The sequence below is a fragment of the Propithecus coquereli genome, unplaced genomic scaffold, assembly GCF_000956105.1.
Source record: "Propithecus coquereli isolate 6110/MARCELLA unplaced genomic scaffold, Pcoq_1.0 Scaffold111, whole genome shotgun sequence".
Classification (NCBI taxonomy): Eukaryota; Metazoa; Chordata; class Mammalia; order Primates; family Indriidae; genus Propithecus; species Propithecus coquereli.
Genome location: NW_012135081.1, coordinates 4034910 through 4057990, shown reverse-complemented (window position 1 = coordinate 4057990; position 23081 = coordinate 4034910). Strand labels below are relative to the sequence as shown.

General features: G+C 50.1%; 1 protein-coding gene across 1 annotated transcript; it reads right to left on the bottom strand.

Moving 5' to 3' along the window:
- Positions 1–527: 527 nt before the first annotated feature.
- On the bottom strand, positions 528–22574 carry ESPL1 (extra spindle pole bodies homolog 1 (S. cerevisiae)). Its single transcript, XM_012653077.1, has 30 exons — positions 22488–22574; positions 21243–22304; positions 20841–20945; positions 20542–20662; positions 17487–17623; positions 15883–16076; positions 14618–14857; positions 14252–14396; positions 14001–14139; positions 13667–13806; positions 12257–12391; positions 11092–11211; positions 10135–10306; positions 9647–9775; positions 9361–9517; positions 8741–8850; positions 7202–8190; positions 6386–6746; positions 6028–6189; positions 5406–5619; positions 5117–5307; positions 4475–4602; positions 4217–4339; positions 3084–3239; positions 2804–2974; positions 2576–2680; positions 2290–2405; positions 1710–1793; positions 1408–1572; positions 528–899 (listed from the first exon to the last, which is right to left on the bottom strand). Exons 1-30 carry the CDS (start codon positions 22566–22568, stop codon positions 698–700), a joined length of 6354 nt encoding a protein of 2117 aa, XP_012508531.1. The 5' UTR covers positions 22569–22574; the 3' UTR covers positions 528–697.
- Positions 22575–23081: the final 507 nt, after the last annotated feature.

Sequence of the window (23081 nt, the reverse complement as noted above, 5' to 3'; positions counted from 1 at the left end):
CACGACGGTGTAAGATATGTGCTTCCGAAGAGCTTATTTAGTCGGAGAGACAAAAACCATACACGAGTACAGAACCCCACAGAATCTGCTGCTAAAATACATGGCACTGAGAAGTGTAACAGCTGTACACAGGAAGAGAGCAGCAGCTTCTAGCATCCACCTAGGTGGGTGGCAAGGTAACTGAGGCATTAAAGCTAGTGCCCCTCCCAGGATACCTGAGGCAGGAAGACAGGACAGACAGGATGGTACCTGGCCAAAACACTCTCAACAGGCCTAACAGTACCCTTCACTGGGCCTGTCTCCACTTAGCATTGGAGTGCTAACTGAAATTGGAACAATTCACTTTTGAATGATGCCCCTCTCTCCTTCTGTTTTGACTGCTGAGGCCCAGCCAGGACCAGCTTTGTCCTGTGGCCTTGCTTTTCTTCCTAAGCCTCTCAAACTTGAACTCCAACCGCCTATAGTACCACATAGTGGGGAGGGGGCATCGTCTTGTCTTTAAATGTTCTCAGATACACTACACAAAACAGGGTTTAAGTGATGCATTCTTTATTATATTAAGATTAAATCAAAAGGAAATGTTTCATTTAAAACACTGGGGAAAATCATTTTAAAATATTTATCCTAAGGATTAAGTCTAACTTTGGAAGTAGAACAGTCACATGGCTTCTATGAGCAATAAGACAGTTCCAAATGGTTACCGCAGAGAGACAGGCAAGCCATAGGCTACAGGTGCAGCCCCAATGAGATACTTGAGTCGGGGAGCCTGGCGGGCCTGGCTGACATAGTAGAGAAGGGGGGCCCCTGGGCCTGCTCCAAGCCAGCCCTGCAACAGAGCCTCCGTGTAGCGGTCAATGTCACGGTCAGTCACATCCCAGAGATTACCCAGAAACAAGGGGCTGGGAAAAGAGAACGAAGAAATACTAAGTAAGGGCTGTAAGACAATGCACAGGAAAATACGATTAGTCGTGGTGGTGGGTAAGTAGAAAGGATTGAACCAATGAGGATTGGGGTTAGGGTTAGCCCTTTGTTCCAGGAGGAGGATAGAAGGGGGTTAAAGCAGTAGGTCCCCAACCTTTTTGGCACCAGGTACCATTTTCATGGAAGACAATTTTTCCATGGACCAGGGAGGGTGGGGATGGTTTTGGGATGATTCAAGCACATTACGTTTATTGTGTACTTTATTTCTATTATTATTACATTACAATATATGATGAAATAATTACACAACTCACCATAGGTTGGGGACCCCTGGGCTAAGGGTTAAAGGCCTAGGCATACCAGGGAACCAGGATAGGAGGAAGATGGGACACAAGAGGAAGGATTCAGGATTCAGAGCTGGGAAAGGACCTGGGGTAGGGGCAGAGTCTTAATGTCCTAGGATAGGTCCTGTCCCTTGAGACTCACCAGCCAGCCATGATGTACTTAAGCACGATGCCAGCCCCCTCCAGGTTTCCATGCACAGCCAAGGCTGCACTGCTGCAGCCAAACAGCAGAGCCACTGCCCGGCAGCTCAGCCGCAGGATGGCCTGCCCATCGAGGAAGCGGGCACCAGCCCCATGCCCTGCATAGCTAAGGCAGAAGGAGGTGAGATGAGCCTCGATCTAGCAGTACCAGGCCTCTGCCTGTGTGTCCAGAGGCTCTAAAGTCCCCAAACAACCCATGGTGATACCATCCCCTCTCCCCACATCCCCGCCCTAAGCACTCACATATATAAGTCATGCTCTGTCAGGGCTGCCTGCACCTGTTCAGGGCTTGGCACCTCCCCAATCACCCCTCTCCAGCCAGCTTCACTGCAGGGAAAAGGCAGAAGTAGAATAAGAGCCAGGCACGGTGGCTCACGCCTGTAATCCCAGCACTTAGGGAGGCCGAGGCAGGAGGATTGCTTGAGGCCAGCAGTGTGGGACCAGCCTAGGTAACATAAGTGAGACCCCTGTCTCTACAACAAATAAGAAAAATCAGTGTGTAGCTGGGTATGGTGGCACTCGCCTGTAGTCCCAGCTAATTGGGAGGCTGAGGTGGGAAGATCACTTGAGCCCAGCAGTTTAAGGCTGCAGTCAGCTGTGACCACACCACTGCACTCCAGCCTGGGTGTCAGAGTGAGACCCCCATCTTAAGAAAAAAGAATAGGGAACTGCACAGCAGGTGTCTTGTGGCGAAGAGGGTGGACTGAACATTATTAGATGGAAGGTGGGCTGCAACAACTGATTCTGGAGAAAAAGCAGAATGTGGCAGTATATGTTGTCTCTACCTTTCCCTGTCCCCCTTCTTGCCCTCACCCCCACTGACCTGCTAAAATTCGCTCGAAATTGTTCCTCTGTGCTTGTCAGGTTCTTGTGAGGGTTCAGGACATAGAAGGTACTTCTTGGATCCACTCCTTGGCTCAGCACTGATGAGGCCCCAGACTAAGAAGGAGACATTGGTGGTTTGGACCCACCAGGAGGCCCAAGCTTCAACAAACTCAGCCCCTTTGTACATGTGACCCATTCCTATCTTCCCAGGTCTCTCTGCCTCTTTTTCTTCAGGTCTCCCCCAAACACCAATCATCCTTAGATACCACCCCCTGAACCCCCACCTCTTTGATGATGGAGTAGCTGAGTAGGAAGCGGAAGGATGGCATCCGGGTGACAGGTAGTGCCCGGAGGCTGGGCATGCTTTCCCATGGCAGCTTCTGCAGGTCCTGGGCAAAAAGCACTCACAGGTTACTGTCCCCAGTCAGGTATACGCAGGAGTCACAAGGGGCATAGGAGTGAGTTGGTGCCCATTACCCACTAGACACTGCCCCTCTGACCCAGCTCTTTACCTTGTCTAGCACCAAGACGAGGTGCTTATTGCTCAGTACTGTCTGGCCCTTTAGACGTCCTACTGCCTCATTCAGGAGCTCTTGGGCTCGTTCTGGCTGGGTTGGGCACAGCCCGTAGGCCAGGGCCCGAACGTCGTGAGGGGTGAGGGTTCTGGCACCACTGAGCATGACCTGCAGGGGAATGGTGGTCAGTGAGCACCATAACTCCCATCTCTACTCACAATGGCTAGTGGGGAGAATTCAGTGCAGTTTCTTCCCCTTGCCTGCTTTCTTAACTCACTTTCAGCAGAGTGGGGTCCGGATATTTCCAGCCACATTCCTGCAGCAACTCTTGGAGGCGGGAGGCCTCGTGGGCAGGGCCAGGCTCCTCACTGGATGGCAGCAGCAGCCCCCTCCAGCAGCCCATCACAGACTTCTCCAGGGAAGTGATGAGAGCCTGAAAGCAGACGGTAGTGGCTTTAGTCAGAGGAAGCCGAGTCTCTTCCCCACAGGCACTGACACTTTGGAGGCGAGGAAATGGGTTTTCCAATGTGTATATTTGCCTTACATCTTTTTCTGCCAGTCATAGAAGGCAAGAATGTAAGAATGTTTTTCCATTTTCCAAAACTCTGGAGAGTATATATTACTATATATCTCTATGTTGTGACAAATATGAACAGGTGGGCACTGAAGCCAGGAAACTGATACTTGGGCTGAAATCCTTTTCCTTGACTGGGTGCAGTGGCTCACGCCTCTAGTCCCAGCACTTGGGAGGATCACTTGAGCCCAGGAGTTCATGGCTGCAGCGAACTAGAATCCAGCCTGGACGACAGAGTGAGACCCCATCTCAAAAAAAAAGAAATCTGGCCAGGCGCGGTGGCTCACGCCTGTAATCCTAGCACTCTGGGAGGCCGAGGTGGGTGGATCGCTCAAGGTCAGGAGTTCGAGACCAGCCTGAGCAAGAGCGAGACCCCCGTCTCTACTAAAAAATAGAAAGAAATGATCTGGACAACTAAAAAAAATATATATATGTAAAAAAAAAATTAGCCAGGCATGGTGGCACATGCCTGTAGTCCCAGCTACTCGGGAGGCTGAGGCAGTAGGATCGCTTGAGCCCAGGAGTTTGAGGTTGCTGTGAGCTAGGCTGACGCCACGGCACTCTAGCCTGGGCAACAAAGCGAGACTCTGTCTCAAAAAAAAAAAAAAAAAATCCCTTTTTTCCTGTGTATCCTTAAATATTCCATTGCCATGCCCCCTTAATTTTTGGCTCTTATGTAAAGTCTTCCCCAAGTGACATAATTTTCTATTTAGGCCTACTCTTCTAGAAATGGAAGTAGCTCAGCACTGACCCAGGATATCTGATAGAGAAGACACTGGCATCCCCAGGGTCATTTCTAGAGCAGGCCTGACCCCACCCATCCTGGCAGCACACACCTCCATCCTATGGTCCAGTTCTAGCCGCCCCGTCCACCATTCCCGCTTGTCAGTGCAGCTACTGTTCTCTTTCTGTTCCTTCTGGATGGCATCAAACTCATTCAGAGCTGAACTGAGAGGAAGCTACGGGAGAGGGGGTTGTGAGACCTCTGCTTGTGCATGGGATCACTGTCTCTCCACCTCCCAGCCACAAAATGTAACCAGCCTGACCAGAAGCCCACCCCAGCTGGACTTTGCTCCATGACCCAGGAATCTTACCTTGTTCTGTGCAGTGGGGATCTGCACAGTGACTGGGGGACTATCCTTTTCCAGCCGAGTCAGCAGGAGGGTGTTGCCCACAGTTCCAGGCTGGAGGGTGGCCAGGGCCAACACACATACAGTCACCCCTAACAACAGGACACACCCTGGATCATTTCAGCTGTTACAAGGAATTCCCTTCCCTGGCTTTGGTGCTCAATACCTATCCATCGCTCAAGACAACTCCAAGAAGTCTTCCCTGGAAACTGGAGTTCAAGGTGCTCTCTCTTGCCCTAATACCACCGTCTGGACAGAGACCATGTCTTGTACTTCTTTGTGTCCCTCACAGAAACTAACACAACTAACAAAGGGCCTTGCACAGAGCAAGGCGCTCAAATCATCTGTTAACATGTTTCACGTTAGTGCAGGAAGATCTGAGACATCTGAACTCACCCCTGAAGACACTGAATTTGCTGATAAATCATGGTTGAAGTTAAAAAAAAAAATCAACTTTCTGATTTAGAGTTTGATGAGAGAAACAAAATGGCCAATAGGTGAAAAGGCATGACCTAAATCTGATCAGTTCTAAAACTCCTTCATCCAGCTCCTTAGTAAGAAGATGCCTAAGAGGACAGAGGGCCAGCCAGAAGCCTAGGAGCATACCACTGGGGATCAGAGCCAGGTGCTCCTGGAAACTCTCCTTCTCAGGCTGGGGGAAGAGGCCCGATCCTGAAGTCCTGAAGGAAAAGAGGTGCTGGATGCGGGCCAGGGGGACATCTCCAGGCCTCTCCTGAAGGCTCAGCCTCTGGAGTTGATCTGCCATTTCAAGCGATCCTCGGTGCTTCTGGATCTTGCTGCAGGCAACACAGGTAGGGGTGAGTGCCCTCCTTCACACTCTGGACCCTCCTTCCAGTCTGCCCCAGCAGGAACCTTGGGGATGGTGGGCACCCACCTGAGCTGCCTGTGGAGGTGGGTGAGTAGCTGGTGGCGACAGGTGATGGAGACAGATTCGGTGACAAGGAAGGCAGTGGCACAGGGATCTCGGTTGCCCAGGCACAAGGCCAGGAAGCGGCAGAGGTGGGCATAGAGCCCACTAGGAGGACAGTGATTGATGCCCCGGAAAGCAACGCTCAGTGAGTCACAGATGGAATCCAGGGTAGAAAGACCTAGACGAAGGTCAAGACGCTTGCTATAGATGAACCCCTTATTTCCTAGTTGATAGGAACTTTCAAGGAGTCCCTATCTCATCTCCCACACGGAAAACAGCAGCTACCATTAATGAGGGGCCATGTGCCAAGTGGGGTGCTATGCAGTTTACAGGCATCAACTCCCTCCATCTTCCCCAAATTCCATTTTACAGTGAAGGAAATAGAAGCTCAGAGAGGTGAAGTGACTTGCACTGCACACAGCTAGTAGACAGAGTGCTGGGATTCAAACCCAGGTTCCAAGGCTACTGAATCCAGATGGGAATCCAAAGCCAGAACCACTGACAGACTGGAGAGACACAGGGATCAATAGGCCTTGAGACTCAGCCTGCTCCAGGTGACCAAACATCACGGGATCAGCATATTCACCAATGGCTGCAGGGGCCGAGGGGAGCTGGAGCCGAGAACCGAGGTCCCTGTCACTGTCCTTGTCTGGGCACAGGATGGGCAGCTCCTCCTTGCTGGAATCCCGTCTCAACAGCTCCCGTTCTCCTATGGCTGTATCAGGGCCTGAAGCTGGAGCCTTGCTACCTGGGGAGAGAGCATGACTTTTTCATAGTACTCCCCCTTGCCATCCCCTTTGTTCTTCCTTCTATAATCTAGTCCCTTGAAGCCAGCAAAAGAACTTTCTTTCTGCACTCCCTTGCCATCAGTTATTTCTTGTGCATTGGCCCCAGGGTGCTCCTCGCAAACACACACCTTCTGCTTCTCACCCTTGCCAGCATACCTGATGCCGAGTCTTCCCCGTCAGAGCCCCTGAGGATCTCAAAGCTCATTTCCATCTGGTTTTCTGTCAGTTCCTCCTCAGGGACGGTCCTCATGATCTCAGGGCCAAGCCTGGCCTGGCCAGAAAGGGCCCTCTGGAGTCCCTGCTCCTCACAATGTCTTGATGTCACCTTCTTGGCCCTCCGGCTCCTGCCATTCAGGCCAGGGGGCCCAGGAGCAACAACTGCATCAGTCTTCGCGCTCAGGCCCTTTCTAGCCCTGCCCCGGCCCCGAGAAGCAGGGCCCTTTCTCTTAGGCTCCTCTGCCAGCCATGCCTCAGCTGAGACAGGGTCTTCTAAGTCACTGTCATCACTAAAGTTCACCTAGGATCAGAGGGAAAGAGAGAAAGGCCAAGGGGCCTTCAGTGACAAGACACCTTCTGACAGCAGGTGGTGCTGCGGAGGCACCAGCAGGCACTATCTGAGGATTTGGGAAGTTTAAGAATTAACTTTCACATGACACCCACCACTCTCCAACAGGGGCAGCAACTCTTGGGTGTGTAAAGGAGGAGAGGAGGGAACAGAAGATAAGGAGGAAGGAGAAAAGGGAAAAGGAATCTTGGAGTTAAGGAAAGCACCTTCTATCTGAAACAAAGGGAGACCTAGAACGAGGTCTTGCTGTGGAAGATGTAGGGGTCCTGCAGATAGCAGGAGAGATTAAGGTTGCACTTGGCCCTAAGGAGAGGACGCTATCCTACAGGGACACCTACTTTGCAGAATGCTCTTCTCCAGGGCCACCTCCCCTATACCAATACCACCTGGGGACAGTCCAATCTCACCTTGAGGCGTGTCTGGACCCTCTGTTGTACCCTGGGGGCTTGGGGAACTTCAGGCTTGGGCTTTGTAGGGTAGATTTCCTCAAACACGGTGAAGGGGACATGAGGGCCGGCCTGCCTGGCCCGGCCTGGGGGCTTAGGTGTACAGGGTGGTCCTCCACCTTGCAGACCTTTCTGAGAGGTATTATGGAGAGGCAGGGGAGCAGAGGCAACCTGCTTGCACCCTTGTCCAGAACGTTTTTGGCTCCGAGGCTTAGAGGGCTCTGAGTCTGGAGGGCTTTTTATTAATGGTGGCTGCCAGCCCCAGGAGCTTGCAAAAAGCTGGGTTGTGCAGCAGCTGAGGGCAGCCAGCTTTGCAAGGGCCCAAATCAGGAGCAGGCTGGCTCGCCAGGGCTCCAGGTGGGGTATCCGTGTTGCCACAAACTTCAGCCCTGACTCCAGGACCTTCTGCAGGTTCTTGTTTGATGGCTGGCTCAGGCCCTCCAGTGCCAGCCGTGTATATGCCTGTGCCAAGACCTCGTCCAGGAGGCTTGGGACTGGGGACGGGGGTGTTTTATGATTCAGGGAAGCTTGGAGACCTTGGGTGAGGCGTTTAGTGGCTGCAGGGCAACCCTTCAGCACAATCTGCAGCAGATCCAGACCCTGGGCCTGATGACCCATGGCCAGACTCACCCCTGCTGTGACCAACACCCAGCGCAGACAGACTGCTGAGAGGACAGGGCTGGCACAGAGCGAGCAGTCACAGGTGGGTAAATGGGACAGGAAGCCGGGGCTGGGCTGGGGCTTGGTTTTCAGTATGGGGGAGGAGTTTGTAGAAGGTGCTGTGGGGCCAGGCTCCTTGGCCACAGTGGCTACCAGTTCCAGCGCAGGGCCTCTTAGAAAGAGCTCCTCTTCCAGGAGCTGTGGAGGACAGGGCACCCGGGCCTGCTGCTTCCCCTTCTGCAGGTGGACTTTCTTCACAGGGTGTGGGTTCTGGGCTACTCCACCAAATTCTGGGGAGAGGGCAGAAGAAGAATTACAAAACTGGCTCCTCTGTGAGGGAGATGTTAAAAAAAAAACTGGGAGAAATGGTATCAACCACTTCCTGAGCTACCTCAGGGCCCAACTCCCTAATATAGGTGCAACCTCAAACTCCTGGGCTCAAGCGATCCTCCTGCCTCAGCCTCCGAGTAGCTGGGACTGCATGCACTGTTTTTAGTAGAGACGAGGTTTGCTCTTGCTCAGGCTGGTCTTGAACTCATGACCTCAAGTGATGGCCTCGGCCTCCCAGTGCCAGGATTACAGGTGTGAGCCACCGTGCCCAGCCAGATAAATTTAAACAGCCAAAATATATTAGGCCCAGCTGAAAACTAGAATCAGGGAGGGTTAGCTTGGATAGGTTATCTGAAGGAAGGAGACCAATAGTGTGAAGTCAAGAGAGTATTGCCCAGGGACCAGAAGTCAATGTCTGATTTAGAAGGGAACCAAACCTCTATGTATTGACATGTTGTAGTATGTGTGTGACTTTCACCACTGCCCGGGCATGAGGGCATGGCTGCTCACCTGTGCAAGACTCGAGCAAGAACAGAACCTGCTGCAGGTCTGACTGACAGAGGTCAATGTCATTTCGGGCCAGCTCCAGCTCACTCTTTAGCACCAGGAACAGGGCACACCTTATTGGGAGAGGGGAGGAGAACCAATCAGAGGAATCTTTTTTTCCCCTGGAGTCTTTCTCTTTGCTCCTTTCCCAAGCAGAGCCATCACCATCTTGCCTTGCCTCCAAAAGGCCTTCACTCCCTAAGGCTGACTTAAAGGCTCCCTACGGAAAACCCTTTATACTTCTCTCTCATCCCAACTCATCTCTGTGCATTAGGACAAACTGCATTCCTCAAAAAAAGGATCCTGTAGGCAAATACACGTAGGGAAACACTGTACACTAGATCTCCCTTTTGGACATTTACAATACATATGAGCATACTGTAGGACATGGAAAGTCCTATACGAAATAAAAATCTCTAACCTTGATTAACTCAACATTTCCCACTTAATTGGCTACAGAATGCATTCTTCCACAAATCCTTGTAAACATAACATGTGATCTGTGGAATGGTTTGGGAATCCATGGTCAAGGGTGCGTGGCACTCAGGTGCCAGAATCGGCATCCTCTTGGGCCCTGTACTCACTGGCGTGGTATCTGCAGCTTCGTAGTGAGTTTCAGGGCCTCCAAGCAAAAGGCCTTGGCTTCACTCACACTACCCAGGTAGCCCAGGCGGCAGACTAGCTTCTCTGAGCAGCTCAGCACCTCTGTAAGAACCTGCCATTTTTGTACTAGGTTTTCACCTATAGCAAAGGAGAGAGATAAGACCATCATCATTCAGCACCAGTCCAGATCCTCTGGAGACAAAACTGCCAACCCCACCATATAGCCTGTCCATTGCCACAGGGGCCTGCTTTCCTCCTCAGACTCACCATAGTCCAGAAATTGTGTCTCCACAGCTGCTTTTTGAATTGAAAGTACATCACTGCCCATCAGCAAGAGGATGATGCTTCGAAGGAGCTTATGGGAGTCCATGAGTGCTATCTCAGGTGTCTGCCAGCCTGTGGGAGGTGGGGCAGAGAAAGAAGGGAGAAGATGCAGCCAGAACTTCAACTACTAAGATAGCGGAAGCAAAGCACGCTGCCCACTCTTCCTTCTGTACCTAAGGCAGACAGAGCTAATCAATCACAGAACTCCTTCTCTCTGAGATCCCTTTCAGCCTAGTATTCCAGGCAGTCACTAATCAATTAGTGATAGCAGGCAAACCAAAACCCATTTGCTATCCCAGGCCTATTGTATGCAGGTTCTAGGTAGGCCAGTCCACACAGTTGGACAGCAGAGGGGACAAGGGCTGCAAAGAGCTGATGGCAGACAAACCATGCACATCATCCAAGGAGGGCCATCCGCCCTGTTCTTTTACCTTGGGCACAGAGCTGCTCCCAGAGGGAGCCTGAGAGGCTGTTTGATGAGAGGCTAAGGTAGACTGCCGCCAGCTGCAGGGCCTGAACACGCAGCATGTACCAAGCCTTGGATGACTTCTGGAGGGCAGGATCCCCAAGGACAGACAGCAACAAAGAGACACCCTCAGTCACCTGAGAGAGAGAAGGGGCCAGAGGAGATCAGTAAGTGAAGTCAGACAAGCCTGTCGGAGCTTGAGATACTTCTGGATATCTGGCCCAATCCCCTGCTTTTAAGAATGATAAAGGCTATAGAGAAAAAACTAGAGCCCTGGAGGGTACAGGACTTGGCCAAGTCACACAGCTAGTTTGGGAGAAACTCAGGTCTTTTGGATCCTACTGGGTTTATAGTCTAGAGCTCTTGTCCCTTCCCAGGATCATTCTTGTCCCAGTTTTTAGTCACAGGACAGACTTCTTCTCTCCTATCCCTGAGGAAACTGGAAAAGACTGAAAAGGATAGTATCTGTCTATACGGGAGGAGGATTGGTGAACAAGTCATTGGCAAGGAAATATTACTACTTCTCAGGGTCAGGATCATTCTGTCTAGCTCCAGGCAAATATCCAGAAAATTCTAAATTCCAAAATCTTTTTTTTTGAGACAGAGTCTTGCTCTGTTGCCCCAGCTGGAGTGCAGTGGTGTCATTGTAGCTCGCTGCAACCTCAAACTCCTGGGTTCAAGAGATCCTCCTGCCTCATATATCCTGAGTGGATAGGATTATAGGTGCACATCACCATGCCTAATTTTTCTACTTTTTGTACAGACAAGGTCTTGCTTTTGCTCAGGCTAGTCTTGAACTCCTGAGCTCAAGCAATCCTTCTGCCCCTCCCAGATTGCTGGGATTACAGGTGTGAGCCACTGCACCTGGCCTAAAATCTTTCTAATACCCAGGACCTGAAGGCATTAAGAAAGTGAGAAATACCTTCTGGTGAGTCCAGTAGAGGTGACTTCGAAGTAGAACACAGGTCAGGGAAAGGAGCAGGTATGTGTCAGTGGTCTGATCGAGACGCTTCAGGCTGAATTCTGCCTCTTCCAGGTATAACTAAGGAAGCAATCAGAGGGGGCATGAGGACAGGCAGCCAGACTCTTCAAATTCAAGTAGAGTACAGCATTTACAAGCAAAATGCCCAACATGTTTAATTAAATATTATTTCAAGTATTATAATCTACATAGGAGTTATTCATTCACTAAATAAAACGTTCATTTAACACTTTCAGTTAACCACCATGCTACAAAGACAAAGCTGAATGAAGAATAAGCAGGACGTCTGTCATATATCTTGCAAGGCAGTGGGGATACAGGCATACATATGCAATCATGACAGAGTGCCATGAATACTACCCAGTGGCATGGGGACCCAGGGAAAGCAATTGATTCTGCCTTTGAAGAAGAGGATGTAGAAAATGTTTCATGAAGGAGGTAACAATGGAGCTAGGCTTTGAAAAGAAAACAGAGGTTTGCTGAGGGAAATAAAAGGGGGGAATGGTACGTTTTGGGTGGAGGGACTAATGCAACCAAAGACAGAGAGGCACACATAGGGAATACAAAGTAACTGGTATGGTTTGGCATAAGGTTCATGGGAGGAAGTGGCAGAGAAAGCATGAACCGGAACATGAAAGATGTGCAACAGAGTCTGTACAGTATTCTTTAGATAACAGAGAAGTCACTGAAATCTTTGAATTGAGAGAGATAAGATCAGACCTGAGCCTACTAGTGGTAGTTAGAAGACAAAGTAGAAAAGGGGAAAACTGGAGACAAGGAGACCAACTAGGAGACACTGTGATAGTCCTGTGTGAGTGATGAAGCAACAGCTAGGGCAGCAGAAACAGTGGGAAATATGGCATTAGCAGTATGTGCCTGGAGCAGAATCTGTAAGACTTAATGAACTGGTTTTGCAGTGAGAAGAAAGACGCCTCTGCTTCTCACAGCTGCCTCTAACACTCCACACTTTACAATACTCCAGCCAAATGTGGTGGGAGAAGGCAGAGAAGCTGCCCCTTCAGTATCCTGTCTTCTCAGAGAAAAGATGAGCCTCTAAAGCCACCGGCCCCATGTGGCCCTCAGGCTAGGGTGGCTGGGCACTTACCTGGGCATAGCTGGGACAGCCAAGGGTCAGGAGGAGCTGGGTGATGTGACAGGAGGAGCCAGCTGCCTTCACGTGATCCTCCAGTCTCTCAGAGACGATCTGCAGAAGCAGGAGGACCTCCAGAGTCTGCAGGGGCTGGTCGGCCAGAAGCAGCAAGTTTAGCCCACTCCTGCTCAAGCCTCCTTTCTACCCTTTGCTCCCCAGCCCTTTGGGACCCTGGACTGTGGTCTGAGCTCAGGGTTTGGATGGAATGTGGTTATATGGACAGAGCAACCATCAGACATCCTCAGGGAGCCCAAGATGAGAGCAGCAAGGGAGGCTACAAACCACCCTTCTGTTTTAAAGCCTGGATGCCAATCACCATCCATAGCCAGGATTTACCGAGTGCTCACTATGCATCAGGCACTGTGCCAAGAGGTCTGCATGCACCAACTCATTTAATCTTTATGGCAACTCTAATCCCAATTTTACAGCAGAGGAAACTGAGACCCATATAAGTTAAGTTGCTTGTCTAAGTTCACTAAAACCAAGACTCAAATCTAGGGCTGAGGTACTTCCCAGGCTCCTTATGTGACAGATGTGGTCTAATGGCTCATAGTAACAGTATGTGCAACGTCTTGGGGTTTTTTTTGTTTGTTTGTTTTTCTCATGTGGGGTCCAGGGAAGAGCTTCAGGGTGTCTTTGACACCCCCTGAGATTGCATGTATGAATGTAAAATTGCATCTATAGGAATCTATGTATTTTTCTGAGTATATAGGTCTCAAATTATCTAATAATAATAATTAAAGCTAACATCTGGGCATTCCATTTACACAAAACATCTTCCATGCATCATCATACTGAATGATGATAACGCTATGAAGTAGTATTATTGTCCCTATTTCAGAGATAAGGAAATTTAGACTGAGATGGTTAAGCAACTTGCCTGAGGCCATACGCTAATAAATAGTAGAGCTTGGATTTAAACTCAGGGGACTGATGATAGAGCCTATGCTTTTTTATTTCTTTGAGACAGAGTCTCACTCTGTCACCCTGGGTAGAGTGCAATGGCGTCATTGTAGCTTACTGCAACCTCAAACTCCTGGGCTCAAGCAATCCTCTTGCCTCAGCCTTCCAAGTAGCTGGGACTACAGATACAAGCCACAACGCCTGGTTAATTTTTCTATTTTTAGTAGAGACAGGGTCTCGCTCTTGCTCAGGCTTGTCTCAAACTCCTGAGTTCAAGTGATCCTCCTGCCTTGGCTTCCCAGAGTACTAGGATTACAGATGTGAGCCGCCACGCCTGGCCAACCCTATGCTCTTAGTCACTGGGTTATATGCTCCTCAGCAGGTTCACAGGCCAAAGAAGGCAAAGGAGCTCAGTTTCTGATTCAGCCCTTATGGGTCCACATCAATTCCCTGCCCCATTACCTTTGCCAGCAGCTGATAGAGGGCTGCTAGGATCTGCAGTGAGGCTGCTGTCTGCTGAAGACACCGCACAGCTGGAGCCTGCTCTTTTGAAAGCACCTCCTTCCACAGGACCAGGGCTTGGTCCAGGCATTTGGACTGAGCTGTAAGTCAGAAGAAAGTGACTGTTCTCTCAGCATGGGCCATCTGAAGAGAACTTGGCTTTCTCCATAACATCTGTCCTTTGTGCCAACCACCCACCCTATAAGGCCAGCCTCTGCCACACTCGGGGTCCCTGTCGTACTCTTAGGAAGCCATGGAGGAGACACCGATGCCATGCTATATTTACTTCACTCACCAGCATCTGCAGCCAGGTTGAAGGCAATGTTACTATATAGGAAACGATCTTCCTGGAGTTTGTCTTCATAGTTCAGGTCGTTGACTTCAAATTCCTCCAGATTACTAGGGGCTTGGGCTCTCCGATCTCGCTCAATACCCTGGGTGGGGAGATCAGGGTATAAAACAGGATGGGTACAAACTTACCTGGTGGCCGAAGGAAAATAACACCCTATACCCAGTTCTGCTCAGCCCCACAGCAGACACACTCACTTCCTGCATTTTGGCTTCCAGGGTACAGATGTAGAGCCATAGCAAGGCCTGTGCTTTATCGTCCAGAAGCTGATCCCTGGCCTGGGCTTCGGGCCTCACAGACTCCAGAAGCTGCAGAGCTTCCTGGATAGCATCCAAGGCTGAGCTGTAGGGAGAGGAGCTGTAATCTGGGCCTACTATGAGCACCTGCCACAGCGCCCTGGGAGGGGCCTGCTGCAGAACAGCTGGCCTCACCCTTTGAATGAGGTCCCATGGCCACAAAATGAAGGGGGCACTCAGGGATGTAGAGAGGGAAACTGGCTCTGAAAAGAGTGAGAGGACGTAGGGCAAGGAGCAAGAGTGGCCTCCCCAGCTATCCCTCCTCACCAGTCAGTCTGCTGGGCAAAGTCGTGGTAGCAGAGCACCTGAGCAAGTTCAACCAAGTGGGTAGCTCGTGCCCATGCCCCGGCTGGTGTCTCCTCGGGGCTCAGCTCCAGCAGGTCACAGATGATGTTGAAGCGTTCCTGTCCAGTGTCAGCCCGCACCGCCTTATAGGCTTGCAGCTCCTCCCTCAGCAGGACGGCCAGGGTCTCCGGGTCCCAGCCACTCAGGCTGTCTCGTAGAGTCCTGACAGAGGGCAGGCTCAGCACCAGGGCACAGCCCATGAGGCACAAAGCCTCTGCCCCATACCAAGGAGCCTCAGCCTTGACTTGCTGAGAGTTCAGTAGGTTTCCCATTATGGCTTTAAAAGTTTAAATCAGATTGTACCATTCTTTTGTTTAATACACTGCAGTGGGCTGCCACTAGGAACCATATCCAAATCCCTTCCATGGCCTATAAGGCCCTGTGTGACCCAACCTCTGCCACCTTGACCCTCTTATTCCATGTGTTTCCCTACCCTACATCCCCCATTCCACTACCTTCCAGCGTGCTGACTTTCTCAACATATTCCCAAGCTAATTCCTACCTTGGAGCCTTTGTATTTACTATTCTATTATATTATTCCCTCTGTAAGGAATTCTCTTCCCCAAAATCTATTTTTATTTTTTTAAAAGACAGTCTTGCTCTATCACCCACACTGGATGCAGCAGCATAATCACAGCTCACAGCAGCCTCAAACTTCCGGGCTCAAGCGACCCTCCTGCCTCCACCTTTCGAGTAGCTAGGACTACAGGTGCACGCCACTATGCCTGGCTAATTTTTAAATTTTTTGTAGAGACAGGATCTCACTGCGTAACCCAGGCTGGTCACTTCCCCAGGATCTTTAAAGGGTGGATTCCTCCACATCCTCTGGTCTCATCTCATATATTACTTCTTCAAAAAGGGCTTCCCTAAATGCCCATCTAAGATTGCTCCCTCTTCTAGCAAATCACTCTGTTTAATTGTCTTCATAGAACATATATGAAATGTACTTATTTTTTATATCTCCCCAAGTAGAATATAAGCTCCACGAAAGTAAGAGCATTGCCTGTCACCACTATACCCCCCGTACCTCGCACAGTGGCTGGCATATAGTAGGCACTCAATGAATAACTAATGAATGAAAGAATCACTGCCTTTTTCAAACATAAGGATGGAAGGACATGATCATGAGTACAAAAGGCCACCCTATCCATGGGGCAAATGTGATTGTCCCCTCCCCACCAACTCACTTTAGCTGTAGCTCCTTGTCTCCAGCCCTGGCCGCATCCATTTTGACCCGAACCCAGAAAGTGACTGGCTCAGTCATGTGTTCAGGGCTATGGGGCTGCAGTGCTGCCAGCCACAAAGTCACCATCTTGCAGCCCTGAGCCTGTTTACCCAGTTTCTTCAAACTCTCTACGTGTAGCCGGAAGCACCTGTGCAACTGACCAGAGAAAGGGAACAAACGGGAGAGAGGAACCAATGAGTATGTATGGTGGGAGGGTATGTGCCTGCACAAGTACATACACCGCACGGGGCAGGGGGCAGGGGGGGATTGGCAGGTGGCCCTCCTGCCATACCTCCACCCCAACGCAGGCGACAACTAAGAACTAAATACCCTGGAGGCTCTCAACCTCAAAGGCTCCATCCACCCCACCACCATATTCATCATCCACATCCTTGAAAACCTGCTCCTCCTCCTGCAATCCTTCTCTCAGCACATGGCACTGCCTTCTCCAGAGTCAGAAAGGCGGGGGCCATGCTTGACTCCCTTCTCTCACTCTCCCTCCCTCCCAACCAGTCACTTACCAGGTTAATCCTTGACCTCTCGCACCATCCACTTCTCTCCATCCCTCGTGCAGCTTCTTCAGTTCAGCTCACCCTTCCCTGCCTAGGCTACTGCAGCATCCTGATTACCCAGTCTTGTCTCTTGCACTACGTTCATCACAGTGATGCCAGAGAACTTCAAAGCACCCACCTGATGTCACACCTCCACTCACATCCTTTAGAGGCTCACCACCTCACTCAAGATGAAACCTAAGGCCCTCTACAACCCACCTTGCTTGCCAATCCAGCCAACCAATCCTTTCACAGGTATTCTTTTTTTTTTTTTTTTGAGACAGAGTCTCACTATGCTTGCCTGGGGCGAGTGCCGTGGCCTCAGCCTAGCTCACAGCAACCTCAAACTCCTGGGCTCAAGCAATCCTACTGTCTCAGCCTCCCGAGTAGCTGGGACTACAGGCATGCGCCACCATGCCCGGCTAATTTTTTTCTGTATATATTTTAGCTGTCCAATTAATTTCTTTCCATTTCTATTTTTGGTAGAGACGGGGTCTCGCTCTTGCTCAGGCTGGTCTCGAACTCCTGAGCTCAGAACGATCCGCCCGCCTCGGCCTCCCAGAGTGCTAGGATTACAGGCGTGAGCCACCACGCCCGGCCTCCTTTCACAGGTATTCTTAAGAACATGGATTGGTTCTCACTCTGGTTGCCCAAAGGACCATGTGGGCAAACTTTTAAAATATTCAGATGTCTGGGCTCCAGCACTGGAGATCCTGATGCAATTAATTTGGGACAGGTATTAGAATTTTTATAAAGTTCACTCAGGTGATTCTAATGTGCAGCTAGGCTGAGAACCATAGGCTTAGGATAAGGCTAAATGTAAAAAGTGAGTCAATCTAAAGAAAAATATTAAGTAAGTAACAATACAGGTGAGGTATGGGAAATCTTGCCCCAGGTACTAGTGTCAACATGCTGCTCCTAACGCCCTACTCCAAGGCAAGGTCCTGGCTAAGCCCTTTCCTGCTACTCCACTACCACATAACCTTCCTTCCCCGCCCTTCTCCTTCCCTCGTACCTTCTCAGGAGGCACCTCAGGATAAGTGCCTGACTTTGCCAAGCCCAGGTGCTGACAGAGTGGCTCAGAGATGGCACAGGCTTCTGCATAGAGCTTGTGACTGTAGAAGCTGTAGGCCAAGTTACTGGTGTAAGAGGCTGCAGGGGAGAGAAAGGACAAGTGACCACAGGCATGGTTCCCACTGCCCTCTCCTGCTGGAGAGCAAGCCAAAGATGCTCAACCTGTAGTCAGCTCAGCAGCTTCCGGATCAGACAGGAATCCCTATGGTTAGGCAATGAGGAAGGGGTGGCTCTCCCCTTCCTGCTCCAAGTTGGCCTACGCCCTCCATTCCAATAAGGCAAACCCACACCACACAGTTTTACAAGGCGGAATCCACATTCCCACACAGGCCCATCTCCCCTCACGTTCCAATCTCTTGGTTGTGCTTCAAAAGTCAGCATTTCTAGGGGAGATGCTCTGGCCTGTCTCTCACCTCCCTCTCCTTCCCTCAGTCCACTGAAGCCATGCTAGCCTCCTTGCTATTCTTCGAACGTACCAGACTCTCTCCTGCCTCCGGGCCCTGGCACTGTTTCCTTGCCAGAGATGTTCTTTCCCAGGGATCCACATGGTAACTCCCTCATTTACTCCAAGTCTTTGCTCTCACCACTCTCTCAATGAGATGGACCCTGATCATCTGATTTAAGATGGTATCTTGCCCCCTCACCCATCCTGGACTCCTAAAATTCCCTCTCTTATCCTGCTCTACTTTTCCTTTTCCCCCATATTTCTTGTCGTTTTCTAACATGTTGATAATTCACTGACCTATTGAGTCTGTTGTTTATCCCCCACCCCCACCCCAAACTAGAATGTGGCTCCCTGAGAGTGGGGATGTTTGTTTTGTTTACTAACACATCTAAGTGCACAAAATAGAGCTTTGCTGACAGTAGGTACTGAACAAATATTGTTGAATAAATACATTCTAATAAATAATTTAGGCAGCTTCTTGGCTATCAACATAGACGGCTAGGAGAAAATAAAGTCAGTCTTCAGTACTGACTGAAGGTGTGGTGGCTTGCACCAGTAGTCCTAGCTACTTAGGAGGCTGAGGTCGGAGGATTGCTTGAGCCCATTCTTCTGTGGGAAGAATGTTCATCCTAATAATTTTTGTGAGTCTTGATGATATTTTTATCTCTATGTCTAAGTTCAACCACTGAGAATATGAAAAGTCCTCCAGAACCTTCCCATAACCAAAATCCTTGGGATCATATGATTTAAACTAAAGGGCCATGCATTTTATAAAATGAGAGGTAAATGTATTATGAAATACAAAAATAGGCAAAGCTATTAGGATAGTGGTTGTTGGTGGGGGGTGCTTAGTGGAAGGAGACACAAAAAGGGGTTTTCTGGGATATAAGACACACTCTGTCAACTTGACCTAGATGGTGGTTACAAAGTGTGTTCACTTTGTAAAAATCCATCAAACTGTACACTTATGATCTGTGCACTCTTTCTATCCATGTATGTATATTATAATCAAAAAGGGTGGGGAGAGGGCCGGGTGTGGTGGCTCACGCCTGTAATCCTAGCACTCTGGGAGGCCGAGGCGGGCGGATTGTTTGAGCTCAGGAGTTCGAGACCAGCCTGAGCAAGAGCGAGACTCCGTCTCTACTAAAAATAGAAAGAAATTAATGGGATAACTAAAAATATATAGAAAAAATTAGCCGGGCATGGTGGCACATGCCTGTAGTCCCAGCTACTCGGGAGGCTGAGGCAGGAGGATTGCTTGAGCCCAGGAGTTTGAGGTTGCTGTGAGCTAGGCTGATGCCATGGCACTCACTCTAGCCCGGGCAAAAGAGTGAGACTCTGTCTCAAAGAAAAAAAAAAAAAAAGGGTGGGGAGACTGCACAGTGGCTCACGCCTGTAATCCCAGCACCACTTTGGGAGGCCAAGGCAGGAGGATGGCTTGAGGCCAAGAGTTCAAGACCAGCCTGGGCAACATACTGAGACCCTGTCTCTACAAAAAAATGTTTAAAAATAGCTGGGTGTGAGGCCGGGCATGGTGGCTCACACCTGTAATCCTAGCTCTCTGGGAGGCCGAGGCGGGTGGATTGTTTGAGCTCAGGAGTTCGAGACTAGCCTGAGCAAGAGCGAGACTCCGTCTCTACTAAAAATAGACAGAAATTAATGGGATAACTAAAAATATATAGAAAAAATTAGCCGGGCATGGTGGTGCATGCCTGTAGTCCCAGCTACTCAGGAGGCTGAGGCAGAAGGATTGTTTGAGCCCAGGAGTTTGAGGTTGCTGTGAGCTAGGATGACGCCACAGCACTCTAGCCTGGGCAACACAGTGAGACTCTGTGTCAAAAAAAAAAAAAAAATAGCTGGGTGTGGTGGCTTGCACCAGTAGTCCTAGCTACTTGGGAGGCTGAAGTAGGAGGATTACTTGAGCCCAGGAGTTCAAGGCTGCAGTGAGCTATGATTGTGCCGCTGCACTCCAGCCTGGGTGACAGAGTGAGACCCTGTCTCTAAAAAACAAACAGAAAAAGGGTGGGGAGAAGTACATATGCATATTGGTTTATATATACATAGACTATCTCCAGAAGGACATACAACACATTGATATTAGTTGTCTCTGCAAAGGGGAACTTGGGTGATTAGGATTAGGCGTGGAAGAGGGACTTTTCACTGTATGTCCCTTTGTATAACTTGAATTTTGAACCATGTGGATGTTTTAAAAATTTTTTAAAAATTTAAGTTATAAATGTTCTTTAAAATTTAAATATATAGAAAGGTCATAAAGTTGCATATCAGGTACAAATGTTTTCATGAAACAAATACCAAATCAGATTTCAAAGTCAAAGAGGAAAAAAATTAGTGTCTGCTCTTATAAGTTAGCTTCATCACTTCTCTACTGGTGTTAAATATAGAGTAACTGATGTACAAACATCTCTTTCACTGACTCCTTGAACCATAAGAAGCCCCTACTGTGATCAGAACCATCCATCAAGTACTATTCGTCTGCCTGATGACAGATGACCCTCCCAATAACCCCATATCTGGACCCCACAGCACTAACCAGTCATCCCCATGTAGTCAGTCAGCTCTCGGCCTGACAAGCCCTCTAAGGCCTCCAGCATCCACACAACAATAGATTTGCAACTCTTCACTAGCTGGGCCAGGTCAGCCAAATCAGCTACCTGAAGGGACAAGAAGGGCTTGAAGGTGAGAATTCATGCTAGGCCCAAGGTGACCTCCACCCCACCCCATACCCAAAGCCAAAGCACTGCCAAAGCAACCCCAAAGCTCTACCAAGGGCAGTGGAATAACCCCAGACCCTAGGACTGTAGTCCAAGTTCCTCGATTCCCAGATAGTACCTGACAGCTTTGGGCAAAGTCATAAACCACGACAGCGTAGAGGTGAAATGCCTGAAAGTGAATCTGACGCAAAGACTGCTGCTGTTTGGAGGACACCCCACAGACCTGAGGAAGGAAGAGGAAGGCTGGTTTGAGGTGTAGAGATAAAGAGTGAGCTCCCAGCTGAAGACTGGCCCAGAGTCCTGGAGAGCTGGCGTGCAGCCCAGGAGGCAGGAAGATGGACATCAGGAGGGGCCTCTGCCATCTCAGGGTAGACTAGGCTGCTTGCTGGCTGGCTAGGTCTAGTCCAGAAAGCAGCTTATCAAGGAGGGATCCAGGGCTTCCAGATCTTACCAAAGACCCTAGGCTGGTAGTGAGTTCACAGAACCACATCCCCACTCTACCTCCAGGTCCTTCACTCACACTATCATCACGCAGCTGCTGGATAAGGGAGAAGTACCCTCCAAGAAAAGTGAAGAGGCTCAGAATAGCATCAGGTCCATAGTGCCTCTTGGTACCTCGCTCCAGACCTGAAAGGAAGAACTGGCAGGTGTCATACAATGCTCGAAGTGGTGGTGATGGTGCCTTCATACTATTGTTCAGGACAGCTGATGCGCTGATCAAAAGCTTGGCCACTGCCTGGGATCCTTCCTCCCCAACCTGTAGCAGCTCAACTCCCAGCTGGCATAGCTGGAGGCTGGGGGTTAGACTGGTGTTCCTTAGATAACCATGAGCCTTCTCCATCATGCTGATGGCTTTGTTGTAGTGACAGCTCCAGCAGAAACGTCGGCAGTGTTCCAAGGTGAGCTCCAAGAGGCAGAGGGCCCTCTGCGGGGAAAGAGGACCAGGAGAGCCCCCTTCCTCACCCACTAGGGCTCTAATCACATGCCTGGAGAGCAGGTCATCTAGGAAATCCGCATCTGCTTCATTCAGACCATGTCCACTGGCATCAAATAGCTGATGGGCAGCTACCACTCGACAGGCTGTTGGAGAAGCAAAGTGAGGAACCTCACAAGGAGTACTTTCATCCTCCAAGAGTACTAGGAATCTCAAGGCCTTCAGCCGAGTTGAGAATGCAGCTCGAGGCTCGGACAGGGCTTCTGCCCCCTTCCAAAGAAGAGAAAAGCTGCCTCGAGCTATGGCTTCATAGTCCTGGAGAGCAACTTGGTGAGAGCACTGCATCAAGCAGGCATGGAGGGGCTGAGCTAGGCGGAGCATGGCCTCTGGGCTTCCTTGTGAGGCAACATTCCGCAGTAAGATGAAAAGAATTCGTTCCAGGTAGAGGATAGGGCGCTGGGGAGTGGACCCCAAGTAGCCATCACAGGCCAACTCTGCCAGCTCCAGCAGGCTCCCCAGGTGCCCAGGGCAAGCTAGTTTGGCAGTCAGCTGCTGGTTGCAAGCTCTCAGGATGGCATCACAAATTTGTCTCCTCTCAACATCAGATCGGCAGCTGGAAAAACCAGCTGGAGGCTTGGACAGGAACTCCTAGGAGAAGGAAAAGATGATTGGGGCTAGCAAAAGAGGGAAAGAGGTAGGGATAGTAACAAGAAATAGAGTTGATCAAGAGAGAGTCCCCTACTTATCTGTCTCTTCCAAATAAAGCAAAACACAAATAAAACAGCTCAGTTTGTAAAGCCAGGTGAATCTAGAGCCACATAGCACCCCCACCTTGACATCAGACAGCAACTCTTCAACCTCCTTCTGGCTGCTTAGCAGAGTCCCAAAATTGACTCCCTTGAAGATCCTCATGATGCCGGAGAGCTACAGCAAAGGTGACAAATTAGAGAAGGTGGAGAAGATTCGTAATGGAGCTAACTGGAGGAAGGGAGAAGGGTCTGAAGGCCTCAGAAGGAGGCGGCAATGAATCCCATCTGAAATCCTACTCGTGCGGGAAAAAAAACCCATGCCAGGACGCCGGGCTCCCGTTATAAACTGACGACGCTTCTGCTCTTCCTTCCTCCCGGCCGATCCCCACCCTCACTACCCCACCAGTCCTCCACTCCACCCTGGGGGCCTCCACTAAGCTCTTCAGCGCCCACCCGGACGCCCCAAGATCTCCCGACCCAGTCTCGCAGAGCTGCCTCCGGCTCTCCCCCAAGTCAGCGTTGGGGACCCCATTCGCCTCGGCGCATACACACGCTCAAGAGCCTCTCCCAGCCTTACGGTCCCAGAAATCGTCCTCCTTCCCACATCCAGGACCTACCCGCCACACTGAGTACCCGGCAAGGATCGAAAACGTAACCTTCGTTTTCCGCGCCAGCC

What these genes read in the sequence shown, in the direction of transcription:
- ESPL1 (XM_012653077.1), bottom strand. Translation starts at nt 22,568, where the DNA reads ATGAGGATCTTCAAGGGAGTCAATTTTGGGACTCTGCTAAGCAGCCAG. An exon ending in TCTATCAGCTGCTGGCAAAG is followed by an intron (nt 12,392 to 13,666) that starts GTAATGGGGCAG and finishes CTGGCCGACCAG; the next exon opens with CCCCTGCAGACTCTGGAGGT. An exon ending in ACAGAGCATGACTTATATAT is followed by an intron (nt 1,573 to 1,709) that starts GTGAGTGCTTAG and finishes CTTCTGCCTTAG; the next exon opens with CTATGCAGGGCATGGGGCTG.